At 37.9% G+C, this 20,398-nt stretch overlaps 3 protein-coding genes across 4 annotated transcripts in view; 1 reads left to right on the forward strand and 2 right to left on the reverse strand.

Annotated features, from left to right (window-relative positions):
- Positions 1–13,954, reverse strand: part of LOC132193380 (uncharacterized) — a 41,458-nt gene extending 27,504 nt beyond the window's left edge. Inside the window, exon 1 of one of the 2 annotated variants that reach the window (XM_059614015.1) lies at positions 13,622–13,954. In XM_059614015.1, coding sequence (XP_059469998.1) covers positions 13,622–13,823 — 202 coding nt within the window. In that variant the 5' untranslated portion in view covers positions 13,824–13,954. Of the gene's footprint in view, positions 1–11,449; positions 11,614–13,621 lie in introns of those variants that run through there. The other variant, XM_059614016.1, reaches the window with a different exon arrangement.
- Positions 13,955–15,395: 1,441 nt separating this feature from the next.
- On the reverse strand, positions 15,396–16,250 carry LOC132193704 (mitochondrial import inner membrane translocase subunit Tim13-like). Its single transcript, XM_059614536.1, has 3 exons — positions 16,035–16,250; positions 15,904–15,972; positions 15,396–15,851 (listed from the first exon to the last, which is right to left on the reverse strand). Exons 1-3 carry the CDS (start codon positions 16,137–16,139, stop codon positions 15,753–15,755), a joined length of 273 nt encoding a protein of 90 aa, XP_059470519.1. The 5' UTR covers positions 16,140–16,250; the 3' UTR covers positions 15,396–15,752.
- Positions 16,075–19,745, forward strand: LOC132193703 (ATP-dependent zinc metalloprotease YME1L). Its single transcript, XM_059614535.1, has 13 exons — positions 16,075–16,432; positions 16,556–16,717; positions 16,777–17,005; positions 17,063–17,227; positions 17,284–17,457; positions 17,510–17,604; positions 17,662–17,905; positions 17,960–18,092; positions 18,155–18,486; positions 18,541–18,692; positions 18,793–18,939; positions 18,991–19,152; positions 19,210–19,745. Exons 1-13 carry the CDS (start codon positions 16,196–16,198, stop codon positions 19,348–19,350), a joined length of 2,373 nt encoding a protein of 790 aa, XP_059470518.1. The 5' UTR covers positions 16,075–16,195; the 3' UTR covers positions 19,351–19,745.
- The last annotated feature ends 653 nt before the right edge of the window (positions 19,746–20,398 follow it).

Genomic DNA, 20,398 nt, shown 5'->3' on the forward strand with positions numbered 1-20,398 from the left:
GCAACTTTACCGGCTGCGAATTTCCGAAAGGCATACATTTATTTACAAATATGACAGCCAAGTTTATACCTTTCGGGACTTGCGTGTTATGGAAAGTTTGGCAAAAGTTTTAATTCTTTTCCTGCGCCGAGGGGCGTCCTTTTTGAGATTGCCAAACTTTGACTGCGAATTGGATATTCATCCTTGCTTTCGGGGGCGATTGTCTCGGGGGCGTACTAAAAGTTGACGATTTTTTGTGTGCAGGCACGTATATAGAAATTGAAATTTTTATCGCTAGGTGATTTGCAACGTGCAAAAGCAGGGAAAAGTTGGAGCACAGCCAGCCAGCGAGAGGCTCTCCTGGATCATAAAAGTGGCAGCAGGCGGCGGATTATCACAAGTATTTCCAGTCTCATCTCTTATTGCAAATCGATTTCGGTGGATGCAGCGTTTTTGAAGGGCGTCCGCTGCCCAGGGCGGATATTAATGCAATCTATCTCGGCCTGAACTGTGTAGATAGATAGCGCACTATGAAATTATGCCCGAACGTGCAGCGGATGGAAGAAGGAAAAAGAAAGTTGAGTTGTTATCAACCCGCCGAGAGCTTTTCTTCCGAGAACCAATCCATGAAATTCAGCAAACTTTTCTCTTTATCTTTTCTTTTTAGAAGGAAATTTAAGGAAGGAAGCAAGGAAGTAATCTCATAATAATGAGCTTGGCGCTTTCTATGTTAAAAATTGCTTCACATAGATTGTGAACCAATGAAAATCTTAAATTTGAATTTGAAAATTTTTCTTATTGAATTTTTCATCTTCTGACGCGTAATTAAATCGGTTTTAATTTTTAAAACCAAATTTAAATGCATTATATAAAAATGCAACTCAGGGCAATCTTCAAGAAAAAAAAGACTAATCTGAACGAATCTATTGTTGGCTAGAGGCATTGAAATTATTTAGGCTACAAATTAACTTTGCCAAAAGATAAACAATAAAAATATTTTACTGTCAAAAAATTAGAAAAAGAGAGCAGACGCACGAAATTTCGCAATAAATAAAACTCTCCGTTTCGATTATAAAAATACAAATTTTGATTCCATTCAGCTATCCAACAATAGCTGTGGCTGACGGATTTTTTTAAATATTTTTTTCTGTTAATTTTGCATTCCTGCTTTTAGAACTGAGAGTATGCAATATAAAAACAAGCAGAAGCGATTTTTATAAAAAAAAAAATTGTTTTTTTCCTCCAAAACAATGAGAACGCTTTCAATTTTTACCGCTTTTTTCCATTCGTCATTTTTTTTTTTAACACATGTGACGTGCTGGATTAGTCTCGCATTTCCGAGCGCTCAAAAATCTGGATAAATTCACAAACACGGCGCATCACTTTCGACGGATTTTTTCCGCGTCAAACAAGCGATTCGAGGCATCTCATCGATTTTCAATATAGATGAAGCCGTTTTTATCCCAGCTCCGCATCGAGCTAATTGAGCTTATTGAAAAATCCACTCGAGCAGACAATTTGCAATCTGCAAAGGCAAAAGCTTGTTTCGAGTTTACATCAGGCTCGCAAGTTAGTTGCCTGCTAACGTAATTAACGCAGCGAGCCTCAATTTGATTTCGCCCGTATAGTTTCAGCTTGGCTAGTCAGGATAATTATCAAGCACGACGACGAGAGCGGCACGTCCAAAGCCTTAAGGTGCACGTCAAAATTGGCGCTGCGATTTTGATTATTATACAGGTCCGGCCGCTCTGTGTAATTTTGTGTATCATCTCAAGAGTGGAGTTTCGCGTGCCTTCGAGAGATGCGATCAGATCAGATGTGCTCATATTTAACAATCGAGCAGCGCTTGTTGCAGAAATGCATGATCAGCACATGAGAACTGAGGGCAGTGAAATGCTTAATATTTTATAATAATATGCTGAAAATGTCTCATTTTTCTATAATAGAATATTTTGAGGGTCAAATTTAAGTTCAAAAAGTCTCTGATACAATTGGTTTTTGCATAAAAGTAACAAATAAAAAAAATTTAGCGAGAAAATGTTTACTTTTTCTCAACTATTTTGAATTACTATATTTTGTTTTAATAATATTGCAAAAATTTAATTAAAAAAAAATCTCTTGCTTGCGAATTCTAATAAGAATGAATTGCTGTGAATTATAAAGCAGAAAAAAATAACATTACATATGAAACATGAAATCCAACAAATAAATTGCCAAGGAATCTTAATTTTTATAGTTTTATTTAAAATTTCTTGTCACACGTTTCATCAGAAAGACTTGTTAACCTGCAGATATCGATCGATTCCAATAACTCTTTGAAATTAAATTAGCTTTTACCCCTGAACATTTTTTCTAAGAGATAATAGAGGTCCACCGCATCAGTGGCGGCGTTACTGACTATTTTGGGACGGCCAAGTTCAGAGAGGCGGTCCGGCGAATGTTGCGGCTCGCCAGCAGCTTCCTCTAAAGGAGTTAAAGGTCCTCAATATTGAGGTGTTCGGAGAGTGAAAAGAGAAGGGCGGTGGCTCCGTGTAAATGGCAAAAGGCCCCAAGGCGGCATGAGAAACCCTAACATCCTAAATATTCAAAGGTGACATGGGGCACTTAGCTAATTATGGAATGATTGACGCCTAGCGCAGATTAAGACAAATAGCTTAGGTCATGTTAAGTCATTGATGAAATATGAAATAAAAATTTGAGACAAAAATTATGGTAGTCCAACGACCTTTAAATTTTTCACGAAAAAATCAGAAAAAATGTTGTTTTGAACATTTTGAATATTTACAATATTTTTTATTGATCCTTTTTGCATGATTTTAATCAGTTATCTTAAAACAAAATTGATTATTTTTGACAATACTTATAACAAATTTCAAAAAATAAGTCAAGAGTATGTTTTTTTTTTAAGAAATTTACTTTCGATTTTCAAGTCGTTGAAAATCAGCACCATCATTAATCTTACAACTAAATTAATTAATCTTTATTTAATTCTACAGAATTCAAAAGAACTGCTTTTGAAGACTTTTTGGTTTTTTGAGAAATAAAAATACGCAGAAAAAAAATTGCATGACCTCAAATGCCCAAAAGCGTTGCTGCTCCTCGTTTCATTTTCATTTCTCACTGCCCCCAAAGTGATTACAGAATCGCATGATCAGCGGCCTTGGGTGGTGAAGAGGGGCTGAGGCGCCAGCGGCAGCAACTTTCGTCATCCCTTAATGCATTACATCCCCCTGGTAGTTAGACTTTCCGCTGTGATTCTCATGCATGCGATTCTCACCCCATCGTCGTCGCTCTCTCGACGGTGCTGCGAGCCGCCCTTTTGATTTCCCATCCCGGGCGCGGCCCTCGGGAGTTGCTGCCGGCGGAATAAAATAAAGAAAATCAAAACCATTGCGCAGAGAGACTGTGTGCGTGTGTTTACTTTGCAACAACTTTTATTTCCCGATGACTGCTCGCCTGTGTTTCGAAATCGCTGCTGCTGGCAAGCTCAGTGGATTTTACTCCGCCGACTGGAAAATCTGGCACTTTTTCAACGCCATCGTTTCCGGTTAATTTAAAATGATGGAACTGCGCTGCCGGTCTTTTGCTGCGAAAGTTAATTACGAAAGGCTGGGCCCGACTTTTGTCCGGGAATTATAATTCCAGCAATTAGCGTGAATGCAGATAAGGCACCATATTCTCGTTCGCTTCATTTGCTCGCCGAGAGCGTTCACGGTTGAAGGGAGCTTCTTTAATTTTCGTTCTGCAACCACCAACAAAGTTTGTTTGGGGGTTCTGAGGAGGAAATTCTGCTGCGAAATGACTGCTTTTGAGAGCATTTGTGCAAATTAAAGAAGTGGAAGAAGCAAAAGGGAAACCTAACCTACACATTTTCAGCAAGGGGCATTATTGTGGCAAAAGAGAATAATAGATTAGGTTTCAGAATTAGAGAGCGTCGGAAAATTTTCGTGAATTTATTACACAAATATCTAAAATCTTCAATAAAACTATTTTTTTTTATTAATTTTAAAAAGGTTTAAAACTGAAACACTTAATCTAAATTTGTATTTTCTCATTTTTAATGTTTTTAAAAAATAAAAAATCGGATCATAACTTGCAATTTCTCGGTTTTAAAAACATTTAATATTGTGATAAAACTGGTAAATTTAAACATAAATAAAATAAAATCATCAGTTATTTAAAAAAAAATGTTATCAATAATTTCTCCAATATTAATCGTGTATGGATCTAGTTGTTTAAGTCTTTTAAGGGTTCTCATTAGTATTTTTAATGAACATCAACATCTTCCGCTCCACAAAACAGATATAAAGGGTGATTTTCTTTGAGCCAAATTTCACAAATTTGTTTATAACGAACGTAATTTTGCACAAGCTTCGGCTTCGTTGTATAATTAATTGGACCACTTAGCAGCAGCAGCACGATTAAAATTCTTTGACTCGCGCCGCGCGTAATGATAAATTCCGCAAGAGTCGTGTGTGTCGCACAACGCAATAACAATTAAACGCGCGCACATGAGGCATCTAAAATTTCAAGTGCACCTTTTGCGAAATCCGTGCCGCCGTCGCGCGCGCAATATTAATTTCGCTTTCATTATTGTTTGCGCGCGTTCGAGTAATTTAATTTGGCCGCAGCCACCTCAGCCCGTGTGTAATTACTCGGGGTAAACAGGCAGCCGAGTGAGATGAGTTATAAAATATTGCTGGCAACTCTCGTCATCTCGAAAACAGAGAGAGAAGAGAGCTCTGCCGGTTGCCTACCCGGCGAAATCCTCGCGGCCTTATTACGTATTCCAAAATGCAAAAGAATGAGAGAGGAACAGCGAGTCTCGCAAAATGGAAGTCTCGGCATTAAAATATACATGCACGCGTGTGTGTATAAAATTATATTTTACGACGCCCTCATACATCCCGACCGGTGGAAAGGGCTGAGCTGCGTCGTGTTGGGAGTTATGAGTGCCTTGTTAATTTTGTTTAGCTTGGCGTACCTCAAATTTTTTTTCTGGAAGAGCTCGAGATTTGCCATTCTTTCTGTGCATTATCTACAACCCTCCTCTGGAGATAGAATGGCAGAGAGTTGAGGACTCGGAAATTCTTCAAGAGGAAACTGCCCTAAAGCTCATTCTTTTTGCATGTCTTGCCTTTTGTAAAAAGATCTTAGAGCACAATTTTTTCATCTTGTTTTAATTAGTTTTTTTAAAGCGTATTTTTAGTCTCGGTTTAAGATAACTAGATCAGTGGGAAAATTATTTTTGGATTTATTTTGCTTTATTCAGACGTTATATGATTTTAATCAATACACTCAGAAAACTTAGGCTCGTCGCTGCACTATTAGTGCAGCCACAGCACTAACTAGTGCTGCGACGAGCCTAAGAGTTTTGGGTGTAGTGTCAATCTGATTTAAACTTTGAGATATTTACTACCATTTTATGGACTTTTTCACGAAAATTAAATCCATATTTGTAAAATATTCTGGTCGATTACCTTTTTTAAATATTTTCTTAGAATTGTAAATTTTTAACAGAATATTAATTGATACAGATTTGTTCTATTGTAAAAATTTCATAACAATCTTCGAGCAACTGAACAAAAACCTCTTTCTCTGACTTATATCAAATTTCGAAAATTAACACTTAAAAACATTTTTAAACCTACTCAAATTTGCCTAAAGAATTCACATTTTTTTTTTTTTTTTTTTTTTGAAACCAACCAATAGTTTCTAATTAAATTTATATAAAAAAAAAAACAGAATTAGTTCTACACCTTTGTATAAAAATAATTAGAATATTATAATAAGTGTTGTAAGTTGAACAAAATCCCATATAAACGAATATCAAATTTTGTTAAAAGTCAGGCGATTTTCCGCTGTAACTGAGAAGCGCCGCATAATATCTTATATCCAAATCACCTTCCTTTCGTCCCATGAAACATCGTCGATGAATAATAAAACTTAATTGCGATGTAATTTGCATAAAAAATAACGTGAATCCTCCAGTGCGGCAGCAACAGCCCCGATTCGCTTTTTCGTCTCGGAAGGCAATAAAATTCAATGACTTTTAAAGACCTGCTATGTTGGTATTGAATAAGAAAAGCCTGTATTTTTCCAAGACCGACGACGGCAGGAGGCTGCTTTTTTTTATTTTATACATTTATTTCGCAAAAGCCGGCAGAACGCGAGCTGGGTGAGTCGTTTATTGTAATGTTTCGCGAAAGACCACTTGAGCTCGACTCACCGAGAGACGAAATAACACTGCGTGTATATATTTTGATATCGTCGAGTGCTGCAGCGCACTCAAATGGGGTTGGTAATGAGCAGGCCGCCTGCATAAACACAGCATCGCCTTGTTTCGCGCATTCAGAAATTCTCCTTGGCAGAGTTCACCGCGGTTCAGTGGAATAAAAGCAGCGCCGAATCGATATTCGCACGTAAACGCACGCATGTGTGTATTTACCGCGGGTGGACCCCCGTCACACATAAAACATGCGAAAGCCATTACTCGGGGGCTGAAAAAGTGATCGAGCGAATGCTGTCACTCTACATTCGTTGGGCCCACGGTGAGGAAACTTCGGTCGTTAAACGCGTCGAACGGCGACGGATTTGATTTTGTTCCGAGGATGAGCAGCAGGATTTGCAAAGGATTGCCGAAATTGCTTTTGTATGAAAAATGATTTTCGTGACGGCGAGATAGATCGACGCGATGTGTGCAAAATTAATGGTTGACTAAGTGAGAGAGTTGGCTTGACTCAATTACAACACCTAACTGACATGGTTGCTGTTTAAATATTCGCTCTGCTCTAGAGACTTGCACAATATTTATCAGCAATACTAATATGCGCTGTTAATAAGTTATTCAAAAGCTTTTATGGGTCGTAGAGGGAATTGGGAGTTAATTGAAAGCAAATTTCAATTTCAATCAATATGAATCATGAATAAATTTGGAAGAGAATCATTTTAAGTGGTTCGTGAATCAATATTTAAATGAAAGGCGGAAAAGGAAATTTAAATTGGCATTGCAATTGATGTTAATTGATTTATAAATAGTACGCCAAATATTTCAATTTCTATCTGTATTAATATTAATTACAATTTAATCAAGAAACTGGTATATAATTATTTGAATATTTTTCAAAAAGGCGTGATTTAAAGCTTGTCTATTACGGGCTATTAGTTTATTGTAAAAAGTGGTAAAAAGCAAAAAAGGAATTTACTAAAAAATGATAAAAATTATATTTATTTTATTAACTTTTAGCATATTGTTTTTATTATTATTATTATTTTCTTGTGTTTTCATTAAATTAAATCTATTAAATGTTTTCTACTGACAACAATGACAGCTTTGATTTTCAGACAAAAAAACATTTAATTCATCTATTTTTATTTTTTAATCATTATTTCACAATTAGCAAAGGTACCTAATATATTTTTTGCACTGATGAAAAATTAACAAATACTCTTTTTTCATCAGTCTGCTAAACAGAAATTAAATTATGAAGGAAAAAATTATGAAAATTAATTTGTAATTAGAAGCATCAAAGAAAATGAAATGGAGTATGATTTACGTTTTGCTTCAAAGAAAACTAATAACTTTTGCATGTATAAACTGAACATCAGAGACTACATTAATCAACTATCTCAAGTCGGAATATTAAATTCCACGCATACAACGTTTCATATCCTCTCAAAAAGAGAAAGCGACACAATCGCACGAATTCCACCCTTTGTGCGTTACACCCTCACGTCTCGGCTGTATATATTTTATTCCGGCGGAGAACAAGAAAGGCCTCTTTAAGGTTCACGTGAGCGTTATGATCTCGGGGCGCAATAAAAATTTCAGCGGCAGCAAGTAAAGCAATTCGGCGGAAACTGCAAGCGCCGTTCTCGGCGGCCTTTCTTTCGGCGAGAAAAATGGGCCAATTCATAAATTCTCGCGGGCGACGCACGGCAAGTGGCCTGGGGCGGCATATTGTGCTCGTCTGGTATCATTATTATTCACCTGAGAACAACAAAGGGCGAATTTACGGTCGCGAATGAATTAGTAACAAGGTGCGCAGCCTATTCAGCGCTACAAGGTGGAAGGTGCGAGAGATAAGTGAGTTGGAATTGCGCAAGGCGTAGTAAAACCCGCCGGTTTACGAGCCTGCCCAAATCGGAAAGTGCACAAGTGTAGTACCTGCACAGGTCGTGTCAACTCGGGTCGACCCCAGCATTGTTTGTATTTGCACGCGGTGGTGTTTTGGTATATAATTTTTCAAGTGGGGTGTTTGCTCTCCCAAGTCCCGCACCGGGAGGGCCCAGGGGAGCATTATTATTACGACCATATATATATTTTCACGTATGTGTGTGTTTTTGTGCGGCGAAACAGCGAGTTCGCCGGCAGCTTTTCCGAGGAAAAGTAAGTTTAGACAAGGGGAGAAGAGCGAGAGCGGAATTATTGATCGCAAAGTCATGTTCAAGTGTTGGGAGAGTGAGAGATGGGACGTTCAGCACAATAATACCTCCCAGGCCCCCGCCGATGCTGTTTGTTCTGACCAGCAGCACCTCAGCAGTTTCGTTTAAAACAATTTAAAACACACGCCGCGGTAATTAACTTTCGGCTCTGGCTCCACCCGTGATAAATGGATTTAAAATTCGCCTGGAAATGAAAAATACATAAAAGCTCGGCGCGCGCACGTGCGCGCACGTCCCTCTGCTGAACTCCGTTGGCTGGATTTACGACTTAATTTGTAATTAGTGCTGATGAAAAAATAAAATTCGAGGGTTGAGCTCGTTGGCGAAAATTCATATATGTATGTACCATGCCCTAATGTTTTGCCGCTTTTCGGTGGCACGTTTTCGCATAACAAACACCGGCAGCCTAAATTGAGTCTTCCTGCTTTTTCTGATGGGATTTTTCTTTCTCTCTCTCGCGAAAAAATGGAATATTGAAATGGAAATCTCCTTCACCAGAAGCTCATTTTTCCTTCTTGTTTAACAACAAGGCCCAGATGGAAAGACCGACTGAAAAATATTGCCGGCGCCTTCTTTTTCTCTCTCTATTTTTTATTTTCTCCTCAGCTTTATAAATTTTTCATCAAAAGAAGGCGAGTCAAGAAAAACGGGGCGTTATTTTAATTTAGAAATGAAACACACGAAAGCGCCCAAAAGTTCAAAGCTGCTGTCTGCTTCTGACATGGAATGCGTGCGTTATTTGGCTCGCTGCTCTGCATATATATAATTTCAGCTTAACACACACGCCTTCACTCTTGTTTTAGGGGAATTTCTTGAGAATATTACACGGTCGGTGGAATTTCCTCTTGCATCGCCCAGAAGGAGCATTTCTCAAAAGCCTTGAGTAAATCGTGTAGAATTCTCTTCGCCGCCCGGACATTTTTACTGCCCGTATTACCAAATCTCTCCCCGAGACAAAAGTTGGCCCACCGATCACCGCTGCTAATTCTGCCAAAGAGTTACACGCAAAAGCCAGAATAAGCTCCACGGCGAGTCCCTTCGGGGTAAAGCTAACAGAAAATGAATGAGGAAAAGTTGTGAGTAGCATGCAGCACGACGAGAGAACTTTCTTCTTTCTTTACTCTTGGCAAAAAAATAAAAATTCTTACGCCGCAAGCTTTCGGGCGCGCTCGAGATGAATTTTTTCCATAAATTAAATTACTGATGCCGCCCCCGTTGGAGAACATTTTCGATCAAAAGGCGCTTTTGGCTCAAATATATTGCCTTTCCGTGGAGACGGAGTGAATAAAACGGAGGCAAATTTAATTACGACATTTCTCAGTATATTTAATCTGCAGCATGACAAATCTTTCTTTCGGTCCCCAGCCGGCCGTCGCTCAAATTGCCGACTCGGGATCGCGCGGCACGGCGTTTTCTCTGCTTGATTAATAATTTTCTCATTCAGCACAGGCAATCACGACGGCAATTTTTTGCCATTACGAGAGCTGCTCCTGACGGTGTGCGTGCGCGGTGTTTGCACACACAAATATAGCACACAAGTAATACGAGTTTCGCGAGCGGAATACAAATTAGAATCATTTGTCTTCGCTATTATGATGAAGTGTGCCGCTGACACTGAAAACCCCGAGCTGCGGCGATGATGAATTAATACACATGCTCTCCGTTTTGTTTGCAAATCATCAGCGCAAACCTAGCATGAGCGCAGGGTGGAGACAATTTGCTCTCGGTGCTGCGCTAAATTAGATTTCGGCCAAAAATTGAGTTTCGCGCGTGAAATTGCAAAATTATTCTCTCCCCAGGCAATGTCACTACGAGCTTCAAACGTACTGCAAATAAGTCTGTTTCGCAGTTCGCTAAACAAGCCAGTTCATTAAAAAGAAAGAAGTGACAAAAAAATTAAAATTTCATTTTATTTACAACTTTAAAATAAAATAAACAAATAATACAAATATATAATATGATTTTGATTTTCAACATAAATGCTATTTTACCTTTTTTAGTAATAAAATAAGTTATTTACATTTTTAATTATTTCTATTATTATCTTTCCTTTTACTAACAATTATGAAACTAGTGATAGCTTTTTTTATAAGCAAAATGCTTTATAGTTTCTACATAAATATCCCGACTGTATCCCAATCATTCGTTATAACAATTTAATTTGTTGAAGCAATATCATGAACTTTCCTGGTTTGGCTTATCAAATTATAGAATATTTCAAATTTCAAATAACAATAATAAATTATTAATCTATTTTCATAAAATAAGAGCCTCAGTCAAAGAAAATATAATTCAAGTGTATTTCACAGTCCGACTAATATTTAGTATTTATACAATATGGATTATTTATTTTTTAGGAAAGCTATATCCATGGTGTTTGGCAAAAGGTAAAAAAATCATAAAATTATTTTATTAAATGGACCCAGCAATTAATACACAGTAATAAGTTAGCAGCTCCCCATTTAGTTTCTAAACTGTCAACAACATAATTACCCCTCGCGCGCCGCCAGAGCATTTTGCGGTCAGATTTTGGTCACCTTGTTATCGACAGCGAATCAATTATCCCAATTAAATTTTACAGGCAGGTCGTTGTGGCGCAGCACCAGCTAATCGCAATACGACCCACAATTATGCACACACACACACGTTCCTGCCGGACGAGTTCTCTATTTTATCAATTCAACGCGCACAATTCCCAGGCCCAGGGAGATAATGATAATAAAACTGAATTGAATCCAACACGCATTTATATAAGCACCATCGAAATTCCGGCTGTCGACATCAATTAGGCGCCACAATGCGCTCCAATTAATCAAAACTAATGGCGAGCCATCAATTTCGCAGAGTCAACACGGTGTGTGCGCGTCGATCGCAAAAATTCGCACGCTCGCCCCATGAATTATTTTTCGGCCTCGACCCAATCCCATCAAGAGCGATTACCGTTGCGTGTCACAAACAATAAAAATATCGATCATCTGATGCGAGGGGTTTGTTTTTCGGAGAGCAAATCAAGTCGGAAATATACCTGCGGCTGCCAGTTGGTGGAGGTGCTGCAGAGAGGGGTCCTCGACCAAAGGGTGCATGCCGGCGGGCAACCTGTACTCGAGCACCTGCATGAAGGGTATGCCCTGCATCATCATCGCGGCGTGCAAGCAACGCCTGCTGGCAAAAAGCTCGACGGCTGCTGCTGCTGCTGTCGAAGCGAAACCCACACTTGGACTGGAGAACGCCGCGCGTTCCAGATACCAACCCCTCTCTCTTTTTGTTATTATGCAACCAGCAGAGCTGCGCACTCTCCCTCGCTCACCCTCCAGCCCAACCCGCACCCTTTTTGTTTGGCACTCGGCCGACAGAGGTCTGGTTGCGGAAAATGCTGCCGGGAAATCGGCCTGCTTTGATCATTCGACACCAAAGGCAGAGGCGGTGGTTTCTGAGGTTCTTTTAACTTGGAAGGTCCAGAGCAGGTCCAGAGGATGTGAATTTATGCAGGTTTATTTTTTAACAGACTCTTGTATAACAGGTAATTTGAATTTCAAGTTTAAATAATAATTTTAAGCCTTCATTTTTTTTAAACTTGCATTTTTCACTTTATCAATAAATAGATAGGAGGAGGTGAAAATTTTACCAAATTAATTAGCAAACAGAGTTTAAAATTAAAATTTTACAATTTTCATGTTCATTGAGCAGTTTAATTTTAAATCTTTTCCTTTATGTTGTTGTGTCATGATCAAATAATTTTTAATAATTATTATTGTTGTTTATCCCTTTTACATTTACATCCTATTGTGTCTTCAATTATTTTTTTTTTCTTTTAGAAACGAATGGTTGCAAAAATATCAAAAGGTCAAAGAGTATAATTTGATGAGTTTCATTACAAATTAAAATTAAGTAATGTAACTTCAATTTCACTTTTAATATTTTTATGCATGTTCAATAATTTTATATATATTTTATTAAAAAAAAATGGTAATAATATTTTTGAATATATTTTTGAATTGTATTATAATGGGAAAGTTCTAAATTATAATGTAATTTGGCCCTAGTTTATTAAGTAGATATCTTGCTTGACAATTATACATACTTTGTCACGAATGCGTCGCGCTTCTATGAGTCAGACGGCGTGTGCTATAATTCATAAAATTACAAAGCTTTGTAGTCTTTGTACTCTCACTTGGTAATGAAGGAAATCCCATTCACGTTTGTTGCTTTTCAAACGCCCTCGCTCAAAACTATGCACAAAATATTTCAACAAAAATAACTTTCAAAAAGAATTCCTTTTGCTGAACGCTGGTATGTGCATGTAGGTCACACACAAAGTCATAGAGCTCGCGCGCTCTCTGCCTTGTCTATAAAGATCTATAACATAATAAGCCGTAAACGTTCTCTTTTTTCAGATTAATGGCACAAACAAGATGCTATCAAGCCCACATATGAAAATCTGAACTCGATAGGTGGAGATCAGCTTTTGCTATGTAGACTCCGACAATTGAGGAGATAACGAGCGGTGCAGCGCAGAGGGAAAAAATAAACCATCTATTCGAGTCCAATTTCAAATGGAGTAAATTGAGGAAGGCGCTTTTGAGGACATGAGAACTAATGAGGACTATTGATAATTGAAATAATGAGGACGTCCAAATTAATAAAATGATAAATGCAAAAATATAAATCATAATTGAAATGAATAAAATTAATGTTTAATGAGCATGAGAGTTAATTTTAAAAAGGTCAGAAGATTAGGGACTAAAAATAATCAATTTTTGTAATCAAAATTGTGGCAATTTAAATTTATATCTATCTTATTCGTAAAACTAAAATTGATTTTTTTTCTATTTTAATTTTACAATACATTAGAAGAAAAAATGAACTCTCAGCAAAAAATTTTTATGATACAGTTTATCTAAGTTTATGATAATTATTAAATTTTATAGCTAGCGTCTCCCGCTGCGATTATTGTTTATTCAAAACAAAAAGCAATAAAATAATCATAAAATAAATCAGGGCAACGGAATAATAAAAAATCTGCAAAAAAGTAAAATATTTAAAGGGTCTCCATAAATAAATTAACAACTTAATGTACCTCAAAGCACGATGAAGTTAAATTTTACAAATTTCCAGCCCACAAACCGCATTATTTTACGCCAATAAAACCGCGCGAATAAATTAGCAATGGAAATTTATCAGATTGCATGTGGCTCACCTGAAGGGTTGTGGTGAACATGGTCCGGGGGCGGCTCGTAATGTCCCGGAGTGGGTGGCGAGGTGGTCACAACAGTAACGGCAGGCTCGATATGCAGAACAGCCACGGCGCCCACCGGCCGCGGCGGCGGTCGCGGGGGCAGCGCCGGGGGCAGCGAGGGGTCGCGGACACCCTCCCTCACAACACTCACCACCTGGTGCATACTTCCTTTAATTACGGACACACGCGCGCTAGCTGTCCGAAATTAACTCCTCCATCTTGGCCTCGACGGACTCACATTCACGAACACACGTACCGCTCAATTTTCTCGACTAACAACTAAAGCGGCAACGACTCAGGTATGCGCTCCAGCCGAGGCACCTCTCCTTCACCTTGCGGCCAGGTATAATCTGTGTCCGCGGCCCCCTCCCTCCCCCTCTACCTGTGCATCTCTCTCTCATTCTTGTTCCTCTTATTTTTTTTGTGCTCTTTCGGCCCTCCTGCCGATGCCGGGCCAAAGAAAAACCTGTTTCACTTTTTCATTGTGCGAGAGTTTCATTATATTATTATCGCCGCGCGCATATAGGCTTCCATCTTTCCACACTTGGGCACGCTAGGAAATATATTTCACTGCTGCATCACAATAAATAATAAGCCAATGCTGCGCCTCTGCCTCCGAATGTGTATAATAATAGGGGGCTACTGGATGCTGTGATTTTCAACAATCATTTCAATGCCTTTTTATCCGTTTTTTTTCCGAGGCCAAACAAAAATGCGCTCTCCTACGCGGCTTTTGCTTTTGTATACGCCGTGCACGCTAGAAAGATTTTCTCAGGCGTTACGTGCACGATAAAAAAAAGACTTTTGTCGGAAAATGCTCCTGCGCGAGTTAAATAAGAGTTAATCGTCTCGGAATCAGCGATGCAAGAACCACATTGACGGATGGATTTAATATGAAAGAGAGCTTTTTGCTGCAGCAATTTAAAGTTTAAATAATGGAATCTGATTGTACAATTGATTTTTGTAACATAAAACACGATTTAAAATATTGATCATTTATGAGAAAAATTTCAAACGTTTGTTACTATTTTATAAAAAAAAAAAATTTAAATAATATATAATATTGTATTCCGGTTAACAAATTTCTAAAGATAAATCTTCAGTACTTGGATGTATTATGCATAAAAAAAATCAAGTAGCGATTTAATTCAGGTGATTCAGGTGATGTCTTTTCAAATATTTATTAAATAAATAATTGCATGCATTCAAAAAGATTTCCTAGTCATTAATTAATAAGATTTATTTGACTTTATCCAAAATCTAAAATTTTGAGCAGTCCCGAAATTCACGTTTAGGGCATTCTGCTTGCGTCTTTGACCTTAACGTAATTATTTCTGTGACAGCAAGATTATTAATAAAATTTTTGTATTACAAATTGAATTGGCCAATGCTTAGAATATAAAATACTCATTATAAAAATTTCAATTTTATAGCAATTGAAACATGATCTAAGTTAGTAAATTAAAAAAATATGTTTAATATTCCGAATAGCACATATTTTTAGGAATCTTGTTGCCATAAAAACATAAGAAAAAACAAACATTGCATGCTCAGGTGTAAAAAAAGAGGACCGAAAATCTTAAAAGAATATAAGTTAATGTGATTCAAAGCTGCATTAAAAAGTTTTAAATAAAAAGGAAAATTGAATCATATATGGTATCAAAATTACAAAATATTATAATTTTATTACAAGTTCAATAAAAAAATTTGTCTTCCTAAATAATAAAATATCAAATGAGTTTTTATATTATTTATTATATTCTTTTATTTTTGCTGCCGATAAAACGGACATGGTTGTGCACATTCATCTTCAGACTTTGCACTTCTTTCTTTCCTTCCTTGACTGTGAATAAGGGCACTACAACACACAACCCACTAAGTGAGGATATTTAGGATGTATCCTGTTTGGAAGTAAAATACAGGCATCCCAAAAACAAGTTTCAAGGTCTGTGCCAGGTGACGCCAATATTCTACAATGCTGGAGTAAAACTTTTTTGATAGATTCCCTAATATATTATGTAATTTAACAATGAATGCATCATTCAACGCACTTGAAAAATAACTAGATTTTTCACAGAGTCTATCTCATCCTTTACATATTATTTCGCTCTTGAAGTAATCTGTTGCTGTACGATCTTGACACCAAATTGAAGCTGTCCATAAACCGATCCATACACATGGCAACACATTTCTGAAATAATTTATGGTTATAAGATTTTTATTTTAGATTAGGAATAAATTACCTGTTCAGAGCTGTCTAATGAAGTGCCAGGTTTCGTGACACATTTTTTGAAGCACTTCTCAGTCATTTTCTGCAGGAATAAAATCCATTTATGAATTTACAGCGAGCTTTGTTATTTCATCAGCAACTTACGGAGAGGAGTTCTTGAGCAGTCATTATGGCCATTTGCTGTTTCACCTGGTCCATAAGTTCTTCCTTCTGCGCCGAGGAAAGTTGTTTGTTACCCGATGCGTCCATTTTAGTCCGAATTCGCTTCAAATTTGGCAAAATCCGAAAGTTTTTCAGAGAGAATTATGATTAAATTCGAACCGCAAAAGTGGGCGTGTCCGTCAACATGTGCTAGAAGGGTCGCGATGCTCACTTTTTTGTTGATCGAGAAATATGGCCACGGTCAGGAGGTAGCCGAAATTTGGGTGAAAGAATTGACAACTCGTCCAGCAGGTTTCTTCGCACTTTCTGTCCAGGCCTCAGGGCCTAAACGCTTTCCGAATAAATTTTCTTACGAACTTGGCGGAATGTATCAAAATCAGGTGAGTTTCGCTGTCGTAATCGGCACACAAAGGTTCGTCATCGCAAGTTGCCAAAGTGCTTTATTTTCTGCCTATCTGTTACATCATCGTCGGGACAAAAATTTAAAGATCTTTTTGTTCTAGGCTGTCTTTCACCTGAGCCAGGTGGTGAGCGCCATCACACCTCGCAGACCAGGCTTGCCCACGATTTGTTTCGAGTCCAAGAAAAGCAGTCAGAAGAAAGCAGCCAATCGTGCGGAAAGTAGCGCCTTAAAGGGGGTTATTTGTCCAGATAGTTTTCTGGAGGTTTGTTTTTTCTAGAACAAAAAGAAGGAATTGAAAAAACTGATCAATTATTTTTCCAGGCTGTGAAGAACTTCTCAGAGTCTCAGTCGAAGGTTTTGACGTTGGACGCAAATCTATGCTCATCCCTGTTGAAGTCCAACATCATCACTTTGAGCCCAAAAAGAACATTGAAGCCGACTCAATGGAATTTGTCTTACGTGTCTTCTGGCTCATTTAACACAGATAAAGCAAATGCATACCCTCAGAAGCAGCACCTCCTTGCGTTTAAATTTAAGCCATTTATTTATGGTAAATTTAAAGTTTAATTTTATTATAACGATGCTAATTAACCTTTCAAAAATTTAGATGTCCATGTGCGGAATTTTAGAACAGAACGTAGCATCAAGTCGGAGAGCCTTCGAAACCCAAGCCTCGTCTCTCGTATCAAAGACAGCATTGCCCTTGCACCAATGCAGACGGAAAAAGTGAAGCCAGAGAGCAGAGAGCTGGGCACTATAGGAATTACAAAAGGTGCTTGTGAGAAAAAATAATCAATAATTCAACTTTCTTATTGTGTATTTGAGTAGCTACACTTGAATCATTGACACCGGAGCAGCAGCAGAGCATCAAAATTGCTTTTGCCGAAGGTTACCTTGCAGCGGACAACAAAAAAACACCAGGCCGTACTATGAAATGGCTGAAAGTTACACAGCAGCTATTGACGATCTTCCTTTTCCTGGGAGTCATCATCTCACTGATGGGTATGCTTTATCAATGAAATGTGTAATAAATTTTTATTATATAAAAATGCAGCTAGCTTGAGTGGATCCATGTTCAGAATTCAGCTTGGCAATCAATCAGAAGTTGACCCCGAGGATATTCATGTGACTTTTGATGATGTCAAAGGAGTAAATATTTGCTTTTATTGTAAAAGCGTGCAATTTACAAAATAATTATGAAATTAGGCAGACGAAGCAAAGCAGGAGTTGAAAGACGTGGTTGAATTTCTGAAGAATCCTGAACGGTTCCAGACCCTGGGAGGAAAACTGCCAAAAGGTGTTTTGCTGGTCGGTCCTCCAGGCACTGGCAAGACTTTGTTGGCTCGTGCGGTTGCTGGAGAGGCCGGAGTGCCATTTTTCCATGCAGCAGGACCCGAATTTGATGAGATTCTTGTGGGCCAAGGTGCAAGAAGAGTCCGAGATCTCTTCAGTGAGCAAACAAAATGATAAAACACAGAAGTAGTTTTTAAATTATGGATTACAGAAGCTGCAAAGGATAGAGCTCCTTGTGTGATTTTCATCGACGAAATCGACTCGGTGGGAGCCAAGAGGACAACTTCCGTCCTTCATCCTTATGCAAATCAGACCATAAATCAACTCTTGTCAGAGATGGATGGGTATGTTGAACCTATCAAATTTGACCTACTTATTATTAAATTATTTTTAATTTTTTTAACAGTTTTCATCAGAATGAAGGAGTCATCGTACTTGGAGCTACTAACAGACGAGATGACTTGGACAAAGCTCTGCTACGGCCTGGCAGGTTTGACGTTGAAGTGCAGGTGCCAACACCAGACTACACAGGACGCAAGGAAATCCTGGACCACTACCTCAGCAAGGTCAAAGTTTCAAAAGAAGTTGACGTAGAGCTGCTTGCCCGAGGTACGACAGGCTTTACTGGCGCTGATTTGGAGAACATGGTGAACCAGGCAGCGTTACGAGCTGCAATGGACGGTGCCGATTCAGTCATGATGAAGTTTTTGGAAATTGCCAGGGATAAAGTTTTGATGGGTAAGGTTCGAGTCTCCTTGTAATATAAGTAAAAACTAAAATGGTGCAATTTAGGTCCTGAGAGAAAATCGCGCATTCCTGACGAAGAAGCCAACTTGATCACAGCTTACCACGAGGGTGGTCACGCCATCGTCGCTTATTACACAAAAGAATCGCATCCCTTGCACAAAGTCACGATAATCCCTCGTGGACCCTCTCTTGGCCATGTAAGGTTTATAAAATTTATCTTAATTTAAGGAAAAAATATTAACAACATTGAAAAATTTTTTGATGGCAAATTTTAAATTATATTAATTAATTTTTTAGACTGCTTACATCCCTGAAAAGGAAAGATACCATGTTACCAAGTCGCAGCTGCTTGCAATGATGGACACGATGATGGGTGGACGAGCAGCCGAAGAACTCGTATTCGGCCCTGACAAAATTACCTCTGGAGCATCCAACGATCTGAAGGTTTGCATTTAGTACTTAAATTTTATTCCGTTTCTTACTCTTTAATAATAGCAAGCCACATCACTAGCCACTCACATGGTCAAACAGTGGGGCATGTCTGAAAAAGCCGGTCTTCGTACAATTGAAGAAAATGCAAGTTCTTTGGTTTCTGTCAACGACCTCAGCTCAACAACCGTTGAAATGATTGATTCCGAGATCAAGAAAATTCTTCAGGTATTGCAGCATTTGCGGAAATGAATTTATATATTAAAATATTTGTGCTTTTTACAGGATTCTTATGAAAGAGCCAAAGCAATCCTCAAGAGCCACCAGAAGGAGCATCATCTGCTGGCAGAAGCGCTGATGAGGTATGAGACTTTGGACGCTGAAGACGTCAAGGCTATAATGTCGGGCAAGGAAAAGGAAAAGTAGTGACATCAGCAAAGCAGTACGAGACTAACTAAGCAAAAGGCCAGTGCGGGGGCTATGAAATTTATATAAGACTCGGTGACAAAATTTTGGAGGAGTTATAAAAAGTTTAATGAGAATTTAGTGCCTGTGATTGTACGTTAGAGAATGTTTTGTTGGCTTTGCAAAAGTAATGCGAATACCGGAAAAAATGGACTTCAGGAAACCTGCAAAGATTTCTTCATATAGGTCATCATCATCAATCCTCTTTCAAAATAATTTTATTTTACTGTCACTTATTCCACCTTTGCTGTTGCAAAAACGGAATTGTCATCGTTTCTTTTTGGATGCATGTAGGCTAGGAATCACACACCAGGTTGATTGTTTCCTTTGAATAAAATAACTCTGATTAAGTTTAATCTTGGAAATTTATTGAACTTAAATTAGTTGATGCAAATCCTAGTGGAAATATTGAGATCGACTTACAATCCTGAAATTAAATTTATAATTTATTAAACTTAATTGTGTAGGAACAAAATCAGAATAGTTGTTAAATTGATAATTAGAAAGGCTATAAAATGATATAAAATTTAATAATAATACTCTTTTTATTTTCTATAAACATTGTGTCGACAAAACCATCAATGAAAAACCAAATATGGTATAGATTTTTTAGTAAAAGCAAACATGACACTAACAATAAGGTAAGCTATTGAGATGACACACGCCGATTTTGATGAAAGTTGGTATGCAACTTGCACTACCCTTGGGTGTTCTGGAATGGCTATCAAAAAGTTGCCCAATTTCACAAGGGAGGATAGTTTACATTAAAAAGCATGTTAAAAACTATCAAATGTAGGCAACAAAAGCGTCCTCTGTGTATAAAATTTGCCTACATCCGATTTCTACAATGTAATTCAAATTACATGTAGTTTAAATGACAAAAATTAAACGAGGAAAATTGGGCAAAAATCAATAGCCGTTCTGGGTCTGGGGTACCTATGGGTATTAGAAGTTGTACACCAATTTTCATTGAAATCGGGGTGTGTGTCATCTCGATAGATACACCTTG

The sequence above is a fragment of the Neocloeon triangulifer genome, unplaced genomic scaffold, assembly GCF_031216515.1.
Source record: "Neocloeon triangulifer isolate White Clay Creek 2 clone unplaced genomic scaffold, ASM3121651v1 ptg000004l, whole genome shotgun sequence".
NCBI classification, from domain to species: domain Eukaryota; kingdom Metazoa; phylum Arthropoda; class Insecta; order Ephemeroptera; family Baetidae; genus Neocloeon; species Neocloeon triangulifer.

Excerpts from the sequence above, each read along its gene's own strand:
- LOC132193704 (XM_059614536.1), bottom strand. The coding sequence starts at position 16,139 with ATGGACGCATCGGGTAACAAACAACTTTCCTCGGCGCAGAAGGAAGAA. Across the intron at positions 15,973-16,034 it reads CTGCTCAAGAACTCCTCTCC|AAAATGACTGAGAAGTGCTT; the intron begins GTAAGTTGCTGA and ends TTATTCCTGCAG. Across the intron at positions 15,852-15,903 it reads CATTAGACAGCTCTGAACAG|AAATGTGTTGCCATGTGTAT; the intron begins GTAATTTATTCC and ends AAATTATTTCAG.
- LOC132193703 (XM_059614535.1), top strand. The coding sequence starts at position 16,196 with ATGATTAAATTCGAACCGCAAAAGTGGGCGTGTCCGTCAACATGTGCT. Across the intron at positions 16,718-16,776 it reads GTCCAGATAGTTTTCTGGAG|GCTGTGAAGAACTTCTCAGA; the intron begins GTTTGTTTTTTC and ends TTATTTTTCCAG. Across the intron at positions 18,940-18,990 it reads GAGCATCCAACGATCTGAAG|CAAGCCACATCACTAGCCAC; the intron begins GTTTGCATTTAG and ends CTTTAATAATAG.